At 36.7% G+C, this 17742-nt stretch overlaps 1 protein-coding gene across 3 annotated transcripts in view; it reads right to left on the reverse strand.

The window, feature by feature from the left end:
- Positions 1-17742, reverse strand: part of PPP3R1 (protein phosphatase 3 regulatory subunit B, alpha) — a 66872-nt gene that overhangs the window by 19710 nt on the left and 29420 nt on the right. For all 3 annotated transcript variants that reach the window (XM_077915678.1, XM_077915679.1, XM_077915680.1), the window contains exon 2: positions 13020-13059. In XM_077915678.1, coding sequence (XP_077771804.1) covers positions 13020-13059 — 40 coding nt within the window. The remainder of the gene's footprint in view (positions 1-13019; positions 13060-17742) is intronic.

Here is a 17742-nt window from a genome sequence, read left to right on the forward strand (position 1 = left end):
GCTGATGTCAGAGACATTACTCCCTGTGTGCTCTCTTCTAGAATGTTCATGGTTTCAGGTCTCACACTTAGGTCTTTAGTTCATTTTGAATTTATTTTTGTGTATGGTGTAAGAAAGTAGTCTAGTTTCATTATTTTGCCTGTAGCTGCCCAGTTTTCCCAACACCATTTACTGAAGAGAACTACAGTAAATTTTAATAAATACTGTCAACTGGATGTATTAATATTAGAATAATATAATACGAGATAGAAGGTTGCACACTCAATCATCACTCTCTCAGATAAACTCAACCATTTCCCTTCATAGTTCTTTCTCATTTAGAAAAAAAGGATAAAAGAGATTCCAAATAGTATTATATAGAAAACATCTAGGTCTCTAGCTGCTAAAGCATTATTCTTATTACTACATCCACACCAAGATGCTACTCCACTGTTAGGATGAATAGAAAAACTACTTTGTTTTTGTTTTTAGAAAAACTACTTTGAAGTCTAAGCTCTTTTACATGATTCTGAGATTTTTCAAAATGAACAGAAATAAGCAGAATGGTAGAGAAATAAACTTTCCTTGAACTTTAGCCAATTCCCAATAATTGCACAGTAGTTAACAGAAACAAGATTATTCCTCCTTGAGGAAATTCTTTTAAATAGCCAATTTATAAATAATTTATTATCTATTAATCATCTAACAACAAAAACAAAGTAAATCTTTTCAAATCTTGTAGCAGTAATAATATTTTGAAAGAAACAACTAAATGTAATGTGGGATCTTGTTTAGAATCTTGGAAAGCTTTTAAGATGTCACCAGTTTTTTCATTCAAACATGCAATTTAATAGTATTGTACCAATGTGAATTTTTTTATTTTGATAACTGTACTATGGTTTGGTGAGACATTAACATTTTTTAAAATAATTTCTCCTTAGTCTCCTCTAATTTGTGACAGCTTTTAATTCTTCCCTGGTCTTCCATGTTCTTGAAACTTTTAATCCGGTATTTTGCAAAATGTCCCTCAGCTTGAACCTGTTGATGTCTTCTCATGATTAGAATGAATTTGGGCATTTGGGGCAAGAATACCATAGAAATGATGATGTGTCCTCATCAGCACATTGTTATCAAAGGATTCATGATGTCATGTCTTTTTTGCTAGTGATGTTACCTTGGGTCACCCGGCCAGGGTGGTGTCTGTCAGATTTCTCCACTATAAATCTATTACCTCTCCCCTTTGTATTAAAAGTATCAGAGAAGGCGGCTGGGGGGGGGGGGGGGGCAATACTTTGAGGCTATACAAATAGCCTATTTCTCCTAAAAGTGTGACCCAACTTTAGCACCTATAGGTGAATCTTGTGGGCAAGACTTTATTACTATTTGCTTAACAATGATTTTCTTTTCCCCTCTTTCTTCCTACATTAATTGAAATGTTCCTATTTAAGAAAAAATTAAAAACTGTTCCTTCTCCTTTTATTTCCTTATTTAATTATTCATATCACAGCATGGATCACAGATATTTTCCATAGGTTAAAGTCCAATACTGTCATTACTTGTTAGTCAAATTTTTCCAGCTTTGTTTAGGTACTACCTCAAGTTGGCTCCTATGTGACTTACCAACAATCCCCATTTTGAGCACTTCCTTAATTTCTGGCACCATGAAAATTTCCAGCCTCATCCTGACTGTATGGTGATATTTCCAAGAAGAGCTTCCCCAATCTACTTTCTATGGTAAAAATTTAGAACTATATTATAGAATGAAAACTGTTAGGAAGGATTACTCTAACAAGGAATCTCAGAATCTCCACCTAGAAATATTCTAGAAAGAACTACCAAGCATAACAAAATTACTTACGAAGAAACATGAACTGAAGGACTCTTATAAAGACTGCCACAAGAATAAATCATTACAGTGTCATCAATGCGAGGTACTGGGGTAGTTTCTCAACATAAAGTTTAATTTTGACATTGTAAGGTCTTTTGTAAAATATATCTCCTTACAAAGGAAGACTGTATTTTCATGTTACCCCAAGTAAGCTGCAAAAACCACCAGAGGGCGCAGTCGAGATGGTCACAGATAAAACCATAAGAAGTTCCAAAAAAAAATCCCAAATTCTGTAATGACCTTGTGTATGATTAGCAGTTTAATATTTACATTGTGTAAGTAACTGTTTGACAACAAAGCAAAGAAACAATCTACCAATATTATGAAATAACAGAAAAAGTATTTTATGCAACACGATTATACAGTCACACAAATTTAGGGGATATCATCATTTTCTAATCCAAGAGGCAGCATGCAGTTTTGGTGTTTCTAGATTATAGTTTTCATATAATTAAAAAAAAAAAGTAGGGGCGCCTGGGTGGCTCAGTCGGTTCTGTGTTGGTCTTGGGCTCAGGTCCAGGGTCCTAGGATCAAGCCCAACATTGGGTTCCCTGCTCAGGGGACAGTCTGCTTCTCCCTCTCCCCCTAACCCTCCCCGCTGCTCATGCTCTTGCTGGCTCTCTCTCAAATGAATAAAAAAAATCTTAAAAAAAAAAATGAACTGTCAAATATGCAAAAGCTAGACATCAGCACCAAAAAAAGAATTATCAATTGTAGGATGCTAATAAGAAATTTTAAGCCAACTTTGAGAAATAACTGACACTCCAAAAATACATCATTAAATACACAGTTCTATAGGTTTTGACAAATGAATAGTGATTATATGCATCACTACAATCAAGATAAAAGCACATTTCCATCATCCCAAAATGTTCCCTTGCGCTCTTCTGCAGACAATCATGTCCCCTACCACCAAGAGCAAGTAACCACTGTTCTGCTTTCTGCAATGTCTAGAATTTCATATAATAAATGGGATCATATATGACGTACTCTTGTATCTACTTTTTCTCTAGTTTTCTATATTAATTCAAGCTGTTTTATAGGTCAGTAGTTTGTTCCTTTTTATTGCAGAGTAGTATATATAGTCCACTCTATGGATACACACGCTCCTTTTTTTATGCATTCACCGGTTACTAGACACACCTGTTTCCTGTTTGGGACTATAAGAAGTAAAGCTGCTAAGAATATTCACAAAGTCTTTTGTCAACAAATGTTTTCCTGGACTTGCTGAATCACAGGGTAAGCATATAAGGAACTTTATGAACTTTCAATAATCATCACAAACCTTTCCACAGCGGTGTACCATTTTACACTCTCCTCATCCATGTGTGAGAACTCTAGGAGGTCCCCATTTGGAGCTCCTGTCAACATGTGGTACTGTCAATCTTGTTAAGTTTAGCCATTCTAGTGGGTGGCAGCCGTCTGTATAGTTTTAAACTGTACTTCTCTGAGGACTAAGGATCTTGAGCATCTTTTTCAGGTGATTATTGTCAATTTGTCTATCTTCGTTTGTGAAGTGACCGTTCAAATCTTTTATCCTTTTATTTTTTTTAAGATTTTATTTATTCATGAGAGACACAGAGAAAAAGGCAGAGGAAGATACACAAGCAGAGGGACAAGCAGGCCCCTCAGGGAGCCTGATGCGGGACTCAATCCTGGGTCTCAGGGATCACGACCTGAGCCGAAGACAGACGCTCAACCCGAGCCACCCAGGCATCCCTCTTTTACCTTTTAAAAACTGGGTTGTCTGAAAGAGTTGTGAAATTCTGTCTATATTATATACTGACTGATGCAAGTCCTGTCAGAGAGTAGGTTTCTCAAGTATTTTCTCCCAATCTATAAGCTGCCTTTTCATAGGAGCAAAAAAGTGGGGTACATGGGTGGCTCCATCAGCTGAGTGTCAAAACTCTTAATTTTGGTTCAGGTCATGGTATCAGGCCCTATATCAGCATCAGTGCAGAGTCGGCTTGGGATTCTCTCTCCTTCTCCCGCTGCCCCTCCCCTTCACTCATGCTCAATTAATCAATATAAATAAAGCAGCAAAAATGTTCAATTATGATGAAATCCATTTTCTTCTTTTATGATTTGTATTTTATATGTATTAAAAATCTTTGACAATCCTGGGTCATGAAGATTTTCTCCTTTCTTCTATAAGTTCCATAGTTTTAGCTTTTATGTTTAAATCTATGACCCATGTAATTTTCTGTATATGGTATAAGTAAGGGTAGAGGTAAATTTTTATTCCATATAGAAATATAGTTGTATTTTATTGAAAAGTATCCCTTACAGTGGTATCTTCAATGAATTTGTGAAAAATCAGGGGCGCCTAGGTGGCTCAATTTGTTGAGCGTCCAACTCTGTATTTTGGCTCAGGTCATGATCCCAGTTATGAGATAAAGCCCTGTGTCAAGCTCCACGCTCAGCACAGAGTCTGCTTGAGATTCGCACCCCTTTCTCTCTCTCCCCCCCTCCTGCTCATGCTCTCAAATAAATAAATAAATCTTTTAAAAAATCAATTATACAAATCAACATGTTGTACATCTTAAATTTACATATTATACTGACACAATGTCAACTATATTTCAACTATATACAAATTAGAAACAAATCAAATTATGTATTTACCAGTGAAGCTACATGTGTGTGTATATGTGTATACAGGTGTATGGACCTATGCCCTCCACTCTGTTCCACTGATTCATTTCTGTCTTATGCCAATACTAGTCTTATGTTTTATAGTAAATCTTTAAATCAGGGAGCATTGTCCTAGTATTTTGTTTTTCTTTTTCAAAATTGTTCTGGCATTTCTATGACCTGGACATTCCCAAATGGAATTAACAATTAGTTTGGTAATTTTCACAAAAAGCCTGCTGAGGGGATCCCTGGGTGGCTCAGCAGTTTAGCGCCTGCCTGCCTTCAGCCCAGGGCATGATGCTGGAGTCCCGGGATCAAGTCCCACGTCAGGCTCCCTGCAGGGAGCCTGCTTCTCCCTCTGCCTGTGTCTCTGCCTCTCTCTCTCTCTGTATGTGTGTCTCTCATGAATAAATACATAAAATCTTAAGGGAAAAAAAAAAAAAAACAGCCTGCTGAGAATTTGCTAAGGATCAACATGAACCTGTACATCAGCCTGAGTAGAACCGATGCCTTACCAAGTCTTCCAAAACATGAATGTGGTTCTCTCTCTTCATTTATTGGTCTTTTTAAGTTTCTCTTAGAAATGTTTTATAGTTTCTGTATACAAATATTACATTTATTAGGTTACATGAATATGTATTTTTATTCTTTATAAATGGTATTTCTGTCAATTTCATTTTGAATTATTCATTGTGATTATATGAAATTTCCACTGATTTTTGCACACTTTTTGTATTCTACAACCTTGCCGAATTCACTTATTTCTTGTAACTCAAGATTTACTATTTATACAATGACATCGTTTGAAAATAAAAGCTCTTATTTTTTACTCCTTCCTCTCTAATCTGAACATATTATATTTCTTTTTCTGGACTTAATGTATTGACCAGGACTTCTAGTACAATTTTGACTACATTTGGTCGGAGTGGAAAAACTATATCTTTTTTCCCCAATCTTGGATGGGAAGCATTCAGTCTTTCATTATTAAGTTTGATGTTAACTATAGGGTTTTTACAGATGCTTTATCTAGGAAGTTCCCTTCTATTCCTTATTTGCTAAGAGTATTTACCACTAAACTCTGTCAAAGATTTTGCTACATCTATTGATAAGATCATTGTTTTTTTCCTCTTTTTCTAACCACATAGTGAATTATATTGTTTATTTAAAAATCCTACTCCAAGGATAAGTTTCACTCAGTCATGTTTTACTGTCCTTTCTACATATTGCTGGCTTCTATTTAAAAATATTTAAGGATGAAAAAAAAAATATATTTAAGGATGTTTGCATTACATTCATGGTGAATGTTGGTCTACAGTTTTCTATAATGTCTTTGATATTGCTAATGGTCTAATGCTAGCTTCTATTTTTTGAAGGAAATATAGATTATGATTTTTTTTTTCATTAAATGTTTGCTAGAATTTACCAGTAAAGCCACGTGGCTTGGAGTTTCTTTGTGGAAAGATTTTTAAATAAGAATTCAGTTTCAGGGCAGCCCCAGTGGTTTAGCGGTTTAGCACCGCCTTCGGTCCAGGGTGTGATCCTGGAGACCCAGGATCAAGTCCCACATCAGGCTCCCTACATGGAGCCTGCTTCTCCCTCTGCTGTGTCTCTGCCTCTCTCCTTCTGTGTGTGTGTGTGTGTCTCATGAATAAATAAAATCTTAAAAAAAAAAAAAAATACAGTTTCATTAACAGATACAATTCTATTAAGACTTTCTACTTTTGTGTCAGTTTTAGGTATTTGTTTTTACAGAAATCTTCCCATTTAATCTAAGATGCAGAACTTTTTGGCATTAAATTCTTCATAGCATTTCATTGTTATTCTTTTAACATCTGTAGGATCTGTAATGATTTCAAATTCTTTTGTTACTAATATTGGTAACTGTTTTCTTTCTTCTAGAATGTTCCTTCAAAATGTTAATGCTGCATGTTCCACTGACTGCTTTCTACCTCATATAAAAGACATGACCATAAACGATCCATCATTCTAGAAATCACTCAGGCATAGGAATGTTGTCCAAAAATGTCAAAAATAGCTGTACAGTTGTAATAATCTTAAAATTTTTTCTTAAAATTATTTCCAGAGGTAATTGAGCTTCAGAAGAAAATTTATCACAGAAAAGCCATGTAATGTAAATTGTTCAGAGAAACCTTGGAGATGAAAAACTCAAGATGAGGAAACAGACCCAGAGAGTTAAGATGCTCAATACTATAAAGCTTGATGGCAAAGCTGAGTGACAGGATTTCTTGAAATCCTTTCTGATCTGATTTCTCTTCCTATGTTAGTTCCATGTGAACAGTACAGAAGCTTAGGCTGAGAGATACTAGACACTGCTGTTCCTTTACCTGCATTTTCAGGCTAAATGTGGAGAAAAGGGAATAATAAGAATGTTCTCATTCAGGATAGATAAAAATCAAACAGTGTATTACTGAGATGTTCTCTAACTTATATATTACTGGCTTTCCTACTGAAGGTGTTTGTATTGATGCTGTTTTTCTCCTTTTGGTTTATCTATACTGTGGTTCTAATCAAAACAGGCAATAACTACCGAAAAAGCATGTATTTATAAGATCATAAAAACACAATGAATTTTCCCACTGCTATTAATAACCATGGCTTAAAAGTCACACTTTTTTAAACCCAAGTGTACACGTGAGGTCAGTAACGTATCTTATTCAAAAGACAGATCTCTTAAAGATTTCCATTGTTTTGTAAGTCAAATCCAACCACAACTCATTACATACTATATTCTCTAGGTTTTCCTCTTATTTTTTATTTGTTCCTAATATTATGCTGCATTTAAACACTTAGTTGCACTTTTCTTTAGCTTTGTACCACTCCCCATCCCAAACTCCCCCCAGAATATGGTATTTTCACTAAAGAATGGATATTTAAGAGTCTTTTTACTTGCAACACGAATTATTCAAGACTTATTTATGGCTGCTCCAGAGTTCAATCTGGTTTATCATCAATAATGTGATACTATATATCCAGGGCTTCTTTTTTTTTTTTTTTTTTTGACTTGCCTTTTACTTCAAGAAATTCCAAAAGAAGAGGATATGGAGGGAGGGAGGGAGGGAGGGAGGGAGGGAGGGAGGGAGGGAGGGAGAAGATTCCAGGACACAATTTATATTATGGCTTTTCTTTCTTCTTGAAGACACTCTTCACAGACAATTCTGGCCTCCTGCTCTAATTTGTACCAACTGTTTTCTAGGCCCACTGGCATAGCTGTTATCCTGTGATTTTCACTGATGTCTGAGAGATTTCATTTCTTAGATCTCATTTTATGTTCTTTAACTTCTATTTCATTTCTCTGGGTACATATTCAAGAACTTACGAAAGGTGCATTTTCCAAGCCCTTTAATTGCTGACAATATCTTTAATTTGGTCCCAAACCTGAATAATCATTTAAGCTGGAACCAAATTCTGGATTTAGGGATTCAGAACTCCGAATATGTTCCTCCACTTGTTTCTAATATCTATTGGGGCTGCTAAGAAATCCAATGCCAACAGATTCCTTTTCTTTTTAGGCATTTTTTTCCCTTGCCTAGCAGCATTGAGGTTTTTCTTTCTACTCCTGGGATTTTATTTATTTTTTATTTTTTTTATTTTTTATTATTTCTTTTTTTATATAATAAATTTATTTTTTATTGGTGTTCAATTTACCAACATACAGAATAACACCCAGTGCTCATCCCGTCAAGGCCGCCCTCAGTGCCCATCACCCATTCACCCCCACCCCCCGCCCTCCTCCCCCTCCACCACCCCTAGTTCGTTTCCTCCTGGGATTTTAAAATTACAAAAGTTGAGACTAAACATTAATCTTTTTTTATCTAAACTTGGTTATCAGAATGCTTTTTCAATCAGAAGATTTGATTTTTCAGGTGAGGAAATTTTTCTATTTCACTGATTAGTTTTGCTATTTTATCTATTATATCCTTTGAAATTTCCCCTAGGCAGATGCTATTACTCTCCGCATTTGTGCCCCAAATCTTTCCTTTTTTGTATATTTTTCCTTATCCTTTGCTCTAACATTTGGAAGGAGACCCAAGAATTCATCATACTTTTGCTAACTAGTTGGCTAGGCTTTTTCACCAGCTAAAGTAACTGATTTCTGCACACCAGCTACAAAATTATTCAAATCTGTAGCAGCCTATCACATTATTATACGTCATGGACTTCATTGTTAAAACCTCAGATTTGTAGGTGCTGACATACCCAAATTGGATAGCTAGCCCCTCACTTTTTCTTAAGACTACCTGCCTAAAATCTTAAAAATATTTAGAAGCTAACAGACAATCCAGGGATCTTTTTAAAAGGTTACCTATAACAGTAAAACAAGGTAACAACTCAAAACCCAGATGTTCAAGTCATACACTATAGGGAGCTTTTCATCCCTCTCTCCATTACCCAGCTCTACAGTTTGACTCAAAAGAAATCAAAATATAAGCAATTCTCAACAAACTAGGTAAAATCGAGTTCAGGATCACTAGATTAGTAAGTAAATGGTAAAGCACAGCTGGTAGATTAAGAAACATGAACTGGGATCCCTGGGTGGCGCAGTGGTTTAGCGCCTGCCTTTGGCCCAGGGCGCGATCCTGGAGACCCGGGATCGAATCCCACGTCAGGCTCCCGGTGCATGGAGCCTGCTTCTCCCTCTGCCTGTGTCTCTGCCTCTCTCTCTCTCTCTCTGTGACTATCATAAATAAATAAAAATTTAAAAAAAAATTAAAAAAAAAAAGAAACATGAACTATGTGATACATTTATAAATATCTTAATCGAAGTAATAAATCCAGAAGTCAATTTCAAAGTTAATGACAAATAAGTTTAATACTAAATAGTATTCTGGAATAAAATGGGTTTTGCTTTGTTTTTTAAGATTTTATTTCTTTGAGAGAGAGCATGTGTGCATTTGTGAGAGAGGGGAGGGAGCATGAGCATGAGTGGGGTGAGGTGTGGGGAGTGGGCTGAGAGAGAAGCTAAGCAGGGAGCCCAACGTGGAGCTCAATTCTAGGACCCTGGGATCATGACCGGATTCAAATGCAGACGCTTAACCGAGCTGAGCCACCCAGGCACCCCAAAGGAATAAAATGTTTTAACATATTTTCACCTGTACACACTCAAAATGAAATTTTTGATATTAAAAGAGTTTCCACCAAAGATTTCTGAGACAATGAATAAAGGTTTGAGGGTCAACCCTAAATCACTCTTTAAGACAGACATTATTTAAAAATTGAACGGGGGGCTGCTGGGTAGCTCAGTCGGATAAGTGTCTGACTCTTGATTTTGGCTCAGGTCATGATCTCTGGGGCTCCCCACCTGCAGGCAGGCAGTCTGCTTGAGATTCTCCCCCTGACCCCCATCCCACTTGTGCATGCTCTCTCTAAAATAAGTAAAATCTTTAAAACAAATACTGAATGGAATTAAGCTAGTCCAAATTAAGGAGGAAAAAAGAATGCAAAAATGAAAGAGGAAATTAAATTAACCGTAGATTAACTTTTTCTCTGAAAAAGTCTTGTTCTCATAACAAAGAAAAACAATGATTCTCAGGGATATGAACACGTAAACTTCCCTGTGACAGTCTGATTGAGAGCAGAAATTAACAGCACAAAGTCAAGTCTCTACACTTTCACGTCATCTGTATATTCTCAAACCAGAAACAAAATTGCCTGAATTGCCTGACTTTTTTTTACGCAAAATGAGAGCAATGTCCTAAAAGCTAATGATGTCTTCAAGGTTTCTACAGACAGCTGTTTTTGTTAAAGGACATGCCTTCAGAATCTGCCAAGATCTTCATAGGTCACCTTCTAATGAAAGAAAATTGAGAAATCTTTTCAGATAAAAGATCTCTTGGGGCACCTGGGTGGCTTAGTCGGTTGGACATCTGATTCTTGATTTCAGCTCAGGTCATGATCCTGGGGTCGTGGGATGGAGCCCTGCAACAGACTCCACTCAGTGTCGAGTCTGCTTGGAATTCTCTCTTCCCCTCTCCCTCTGTCCCCACTCCCATTAATGCTCCTTCTCTAAAATAAATTCTTAAAAAAAAAAAAAAAAAAGATTTGTTTTCATCTATATTCAGTCAGTCTACAAAATAAGCCAGACCTGTGTTTACCAATTTTATCAGAAACATTCAGAATTATACTGGTTTCATCAGCAGTAAAAACTAGCTAAAGCTGAGTTTCCACTCAAACTTCCAACTATTCCCCCATTAGTATTCTGCGTAAACTATCTAAAGTAGTATCTTGCACTCAGTCACTTTTCCAAGTTTTCAGGCCAAGTTACAACTAAGGTCTCAACTTTGAGCAAATCACCCCAGCACAGTATACATTTCCTAGCTCAGCCAGGTTAGCTAACAGACAACAAAAAGTCACAGTGGCCTACAGTAATTTAACTCAATAAGAAGTGAACACTGAATTGAGAGGCAAAAAACAAACAAACAAACAAATAAATTAATTAATTAAATAATGAGAATAATGAGAATAGCCCATCTTTGTACTGGATAAATCTTTTTTTTTTTTTTTTTTTTTTTTTTTTTAAAGATTTTATTTATTTATTCATAGACACAGAGAGAGAGAGAGAGAGGCAGAGACACAGGCAGAGGGAGAAGCAGGCTCCATGCAGGGAGCCCGATGTGGGACTCGATCCCAGGTCTCCAGGATCACACCCCAGGCTGCAGGCGGCACCAAACCGCTGCGCCACCAGGGCTGCCCTGTACTGGATAAATCTTAAACAGCTTTCAAAACAACCTCCATGAAGCTTTTCTTAACATCCATAGCCAAATTAATCTTCCCTCCTTAGAACCTTTGTTTTTATTTCTCATAATGGTTTACTTATACTGTAGTAATTCCTCTCAATAGCCAGACTGTAAGTACCGTGTGGGGCTTACTTATCTGTATATCACAGAGCCAAAGACAGTACCTTGCAGAATAAAATAAAGAACCTTCTTGCTTTTTTAAAAAGCACAATTTAAATACTAAAAGAACAAAACAGACAGTAACTACTTGAAGAGTGGAGAAGACCACTCAAGGCTATGCCAATTACATAAGGCCTCATCAAGAACATAGAATTGAGGTGGTTTTTGGAGGGATGAGGAAGCATGACATGGTTTAACCTTAACGAGGAAACAAAAACTAACTTCCTAATACCTCTTTCCTATCAGAGCTGTAATCCCAACAGCCAATCCCAACTCTATTTGCAGCCTGATGCCCATCTAATTACAGATTTCCAGACCTCCTTTTTGCTCACTGGCAACTGGAGAAATAATTATGCCACATGCTCGGGGCGCCTGGGTGGCTCAGTGGGTTAAGATCTGCCTTCAGCTCACGTCAGATCTCAGGGTTCTGGGATGAAGCCCTGCATCAATGCTCTGCGCTCAGTGGGGAACCTGCTTTTCTCTCTTCTACTGTCCCTCCCCCTGCTTCTGCTCTCTCTCTCGCCCACACTCTCCAATAAATGAAATCTAAAAAAAAAAAAAAAAAGTCACATCCTCAAACTAAACAGTAAGTGGCAAGGCACAATTCTGAGCAGAACCCTTTCAATTCTAAAGAGACTATAAAACTGACACGGGAACTTTTCCAGGGTAAGAATTACAGATCTAGGTAACACCTGGAGCACCAGTACCTAACTGCTCTAATCTTGATCGTCTTTCAAAGGTAGGTTAGACACTCCCAGAAGTGACAGTTCGCAAATCCAGAAGACCACTACAGTCTACAACAGGGTCTGGCACACTTTTTCTGTAACAGGCTAGGTAGTAAACACTTTAGGCTTAGGGTACCATATGGTCTGTGTTACAACTATTCAGTCCTGCCACTGTCACATGAAAACAGCCACAGGCAAAATATAAGTAAATGGGCAAAGCTATAGTCCAACAACACTTTATTAACAAAAACTCCCAGCAGGCAGTTTACCAACCCCTGGTCTCCAGTCATAATTAGGTTTGGTTTTGGTCAATTCTAGCAATATGCTGAGGTAACAATTTATACTTCTACCCTCTTACACAGAGACTTTATGATTTTTATTTAAGCCCCTTGATCCTGACTGATCTAGAATTTCTAAAACTGTCATTTTTCTTTCTTTACATTCTCCAGTACTGTCAGAAATGACCAGACCACCCACACTTTTTACACTCCTCATTTCCTAAGAAACCTCTTTTGCAATAGCTACTTGGTCTACGGAAGTATTGCCTTCAATAAATACTTTATGTTACCAAAGGATAAATAAATTAGCCATTTACTTGAAACTTTGTTAATCTGAGTAACTTCTGTTGGGTTACTCCACTGAGATTTGAGGGTTAATCTGTAACTACAGCATAGTGCAGATATAAAGAACAACTTTATTTTTTAAAATTTCCCAACTCTTAATAACTTATAAAGACTAAAAGTCAAATTCATTATCCATTTTAAATAGCTAAGGGCTAACTTAGCTGTATAGATATATAGACGGACCTGATATGTATACATACATATATAGAGATGTGTAAACAAAAGACATTCTTGATAACAAGAATATCTGACTTACAGTGTGAGCACATTTCCAACGGATAACTTGCCTCATTTCCCTAGAAAAAAGAAATAATAATTAGTCACAAATTTATTTAAAAGGCGATTTGTGTCCCAAAACATAGGGAAATAAGCCAAAAACCAAAGTATCCAGATCTATAAATTACAGTTTTCAGATATAAAAAATTTTTACATAGTATGACAGAAAGGGCTCTTGAATCAAACAGACCTGAGTTGTGTGACTTACACAAACATTTGAGTAAAATTTATTTTAAATATTTTAATGCCCTAAATATGCTGAATACCCAATTGTAACATACTGAAGACTATCAATGCTCTAACTGAATTCAATTTGGGACAAAGTTCAGAAAAAAACTTCTCCTGTTACCTCTATTTTATTTATTTTTTTAAAGATTTATTTATTTATTCATGAGAGACACAGAGAGAGTCAGAGACACACAGGCAGAGGGAGCCAGGCTCCCTGCGGGAAGCCCGACGTAGGACTCGATCCCAGGATCCCTGGATCACGCCCTCGGCCAAAGGCAGACGCTCAACTCTGAAGCCACCTGGGCGTCCCCTGTCACCTCTATTTTAATGAAGTTTCTCGGGACTGTAAAGCTCTTAAAAAAGAAGAGCTTCTTAGCATTTATACCTGCACTGAAACCATTTTCTATATGCTGCTCAACTAAAATAAGACAAATATTCATAAGAAAATGGGTCCAAATAAGACAGCCAATTCAAGTCTTTTTCTTGAGAAGTCTTATTTCATGAATAAAACTCCGTTGATAATTTACCTGAATTCCTAACTTATAAAATATATAAAACCAACCATCTGTTTTCTATGCAGGATTCCATTTAAATTTATAGAAGGAAAAAAGAGCTCTAAAAAAAACTACAGACCTGGCCCAGAGTCTACATTTAATGAATCTTACTGAACTGAGCCCAGGGCAGTCAAGTACCTGGTGAATGATCAGATCATTTGCTTAGTGATAAAACCAGGAGTAATTCTAAAACACTAAAAACTCCAAGTATAACAGACTCACATGATGTAAAAATCATGAAGATCTTTTAAAAGTCTATAGAATTTACGGGCACCTGAGGTGGCTCAGTTAAGCATCCAACTCTTGATTTCAGCTCAGGTCATGATCTCAGTGTCATGGGATCCAGGCCTCATCATGCTCTGCACACAGCGTGGGGTCTGTTTGTCCTCATCTCTAATATAAATAATAAAATCTTGGGGAAAAAAGTCTACGGGCACACCAGGTGGCTCAGCGGTGGAGTATCTGTCTTCGGCTCAGGTCATGATTCCAGGGTCCTGGGATCGAGTCCCACACCGGGCTCCCCGCAGGGAGCCTGCTTCTCCCTCTGCCTGTGTCTCTGCCTCTCTCTGGGTCTCATGAATAAATAAATAAATAAACTTTTTTAAAAAGTCTACAGATCCTTAAATAATTGAATTCTTAAAAGTTCAGTGATAAAATCAATACCACACATCCTATGTTCATTCCATTTACCTAATCTTGACCCTGTCTAGCAATGTGTACAATAGGATTAACATATGAATATACTTAGCAGAGCCTCAGAGGTTACTGAATACAGCCTGAAAAACATATTTTAGTCCGGTTCATTAGCTATAAGTTTGAGCTCTAAAAAAGGTTATCAGTAATTTTGCATCTTTAATTCTTCTGTTACCAATAATTAGCCTTTCCCTTGAAAATTATAGCAGATAACTGCAATTTTCCAGAATTAATTTCAGATTACTTTAAACATCAAATATATGTTAAAAATGGAAGAAATGGCAACCATTAAGAAAACTTGATAGTAATGAACAAGAGAGAGTTGTTTATTCCACCCCTTATTTAAGATTCTTACCATGATTCCTATCTTTTACTGCATCACATATTTCAGGCCTAAATTTTTTTAAAAAATATTAAAAAAAAAAACCCACACTCTATTAAAAGTATGTTTCTTGAGAGGCTCTCGAAAGAGTACAATGATACTCTGGATTGTCATTCTGAGTTGGGTTGGTCTTTTTTGTTTGGTTTGTTTTGGTTTGTGTTTTATTAACAATAATGATTAATACTGTAATTGTCTTAAAAGTGAGGGTATGGAGCAGCTGGCTCAATCAGTAGAACATGCAACTCTTGATCTCAGGGTCATGAGTTCAAGCCTCACACTGGATGTAGCGATTACTTAAATAAAACTTAAAAAAAAAAAAAAAAGAAGTGAAGGCAAAAAGAGTTCTATGGTAGTTTCAGGGAGAACTCTGAAACCAGGTCCAGGTTTCTTCAACTCACTGGCCTTTATAATGTTATCAATTCTTTATAAATGATGCCATCCCTCCTCTATCTATATCATTCCCAGCTGGCCAGCATCCACAAGCAGCAAGCACCAGCCCAGGTGGAACCCTTCAGTGCTTTTCCACTAACAGTGAGTGAATGCCTCATCTGTCTCCTAAACTTAGAACTCATACCTCAACCTGTCTGATTTTGTGCCCAGCAAAAATAGCTTTCAAAAAAATATGATTCAAAGCAAAATGCTTTCCCCCAGATAACCAAAAACTAAAAGAATTAAGCTCCAATACGCATGCACTATAAGAAATATCGCAAGAAAATCCTTCAGGCAAAAAAAAAAAAAAATGACATTAAATGGAAATGTGGACCTAGACCAAGAAATGAAGATCACCAGAAATGGCAAATGTGGCTTTTTTTTTCCTCATTTTTAAACACCTTTAAAATATAACTGACTGCTTAACACAAACACAGTAACAATGTATTCTAGAGTGTATAACGTGCTGCACAAGTAACATCTATGACAAGAGCAGCATCAATGTGAGACAGAAGAGTGATGTATGCTGTCAAGATCTTACAGTATGAGGGAAACATTCCAATGTTATTTGAAAGTACAGCATGATGTTAAAGATGTGTATTTTAAACCCTAGAGCGACCATTTCTAATAAAAAAATGAATAAAATGGTATCATGAAGAATACTCAACCCAGAGGAGGCAGATAAATAGGAAAAAAGAAACAAAAAATGTGGAAAAAATAGGAAGTAAAATAGCAGGATGGCAGATTTAAATCTAAACATTCTGAAAATAATACAATGTTAAGTAATCATTCTAAAGCTACAATTAAATAAGATGCAACTGTAGGGGCGCATGGGTGGCTTAGCTGGTTAACTATCCAACTCTTGATTTTGGCTCAGGTCATGATCGGAGTCCTGGGAAGGAGCCCCATGTCTGGATCCCTGCTCAGTGGGGAACCCACTTCTCTGTCTCTCCCTCTGCTCATACTCCCTGCTCACACAAGCACACAGGAAGTCTTATAAATAAATCTTAAACAAACAAAAAAAGATCCAATTGTATGTCATCTATAAGAAGCCTACTTTTTTTTTTAAGATTTTATTTATTTATTCAGGAGAGACACAGAGACAGAGAGGCAGAGACACAGGCAGAGGCAGAAGCAGGCTCCCTGCAGGGAGCCCGATGCAGGACTTGATCCCGGGACTCCAGGACCATGTACACCCCGGGCCGAAGGCAGCCGCTCAACTGCTGAGCCACCCAGATGTCCCAAGAAGCCTACTTTAAACAGAGGTTAGAGCTAGGTTAAAACTAAAAAGAAAGATATACCACACAGATATTAATCCAAAGAAAGATACAGTGGCTAGTAATACTAGATAATGTAGAATTCAGAACGAGTAATATTACCAGGGATAAAGAGGGCTATTTCATAATGTTAAAAGAGTGGATTCAATTAGGAGGATGTTAAAAATCCTAAATATATTGTGATTTATAATAAGAATTATATTTGGTCTTCCTCTGTTTCTAGCACAAAGGTCCTAAAACTCTTGGAATTTCTTAAATGAGAACTATATAAAAAGGTGTCTTTTCTTTTCTTTTCTTTTTTTTTTTAAAGGTGTCTTTTCTTATATTAAGGGGTGAAGCTGAGAAAGAACCTAAAGATAGGGGCTGGTTGCAGGAGAATCAGCTATGTGATTAGAGGGTTGGAACTTTAGCTCCACTACCCTCCTTTAGGGGAGGAGGGTTTAGTGGATGAATTAATCACCAAATGCCAATGATTTAATCAGTCATGCTTATGTAATGAAGCCTTTCCATAAAAACCCATGAAAATCCAAAAGGAGGGATGCCTGAGTGGCTCAGTTGCTGAGCCTCTGCCTTTGGCTCAGGTCATGATCCCAGGGTCCTGGGATCGAGTCCCACTTCGGGCTCCCCAGAGGGAGCCTGCTTCTCCCTCTGCCTCTGTTTCTGCCTCTCTCTGCGTCTGTCATAAATAAATAAATAAATCTTAAAAAACAAAAAACTAGAAAAAGAGTAAGTTAAACTTAAAGCAAGAGAAATCACAAAGAAAAAAAAAAGAGAAATAAAATAGAAGTGGACAAACAAGAAAAATCAATAAAGACAAAAACCCATTTTTTGGAAAAGGTCAATAAGTAAACCCCCCAGGCAAATCAATACAAACCCTAGAGATATTAAAATAATAATAAAGGAATTTTCTAAACAATGTTATGAAAACAAATTTTACAACTTCGATGGACAAGTTTCTTGAAAGACAGAATATGACAAAACTGACTCAAGATAAAAAAAAGAAAAGCCGAATAACTCTACAGCTATAAAAATACACTGAATTTGAGTTAAAAACTTTCTTATAAAGAAGACTACAGACCTGGCTGGCTTCACCAGTCAATTTGATCATATATTCGTAGTAAAAAACATGCCGCCTTAACT

Source organism: Canis aureus, chromosome 11 (assembly GCF_053574225.1).
Source record: "Canis aureus isolate CA01 chromosome 11, VMU_Caureus_v.1.0, whole genome shotgun sequence".
Lineage (NCBI taxonomy): Eukaryota > Metazoa > Chordata > Mammalia > Carnivora > Canidae > Canis > Canis aureus.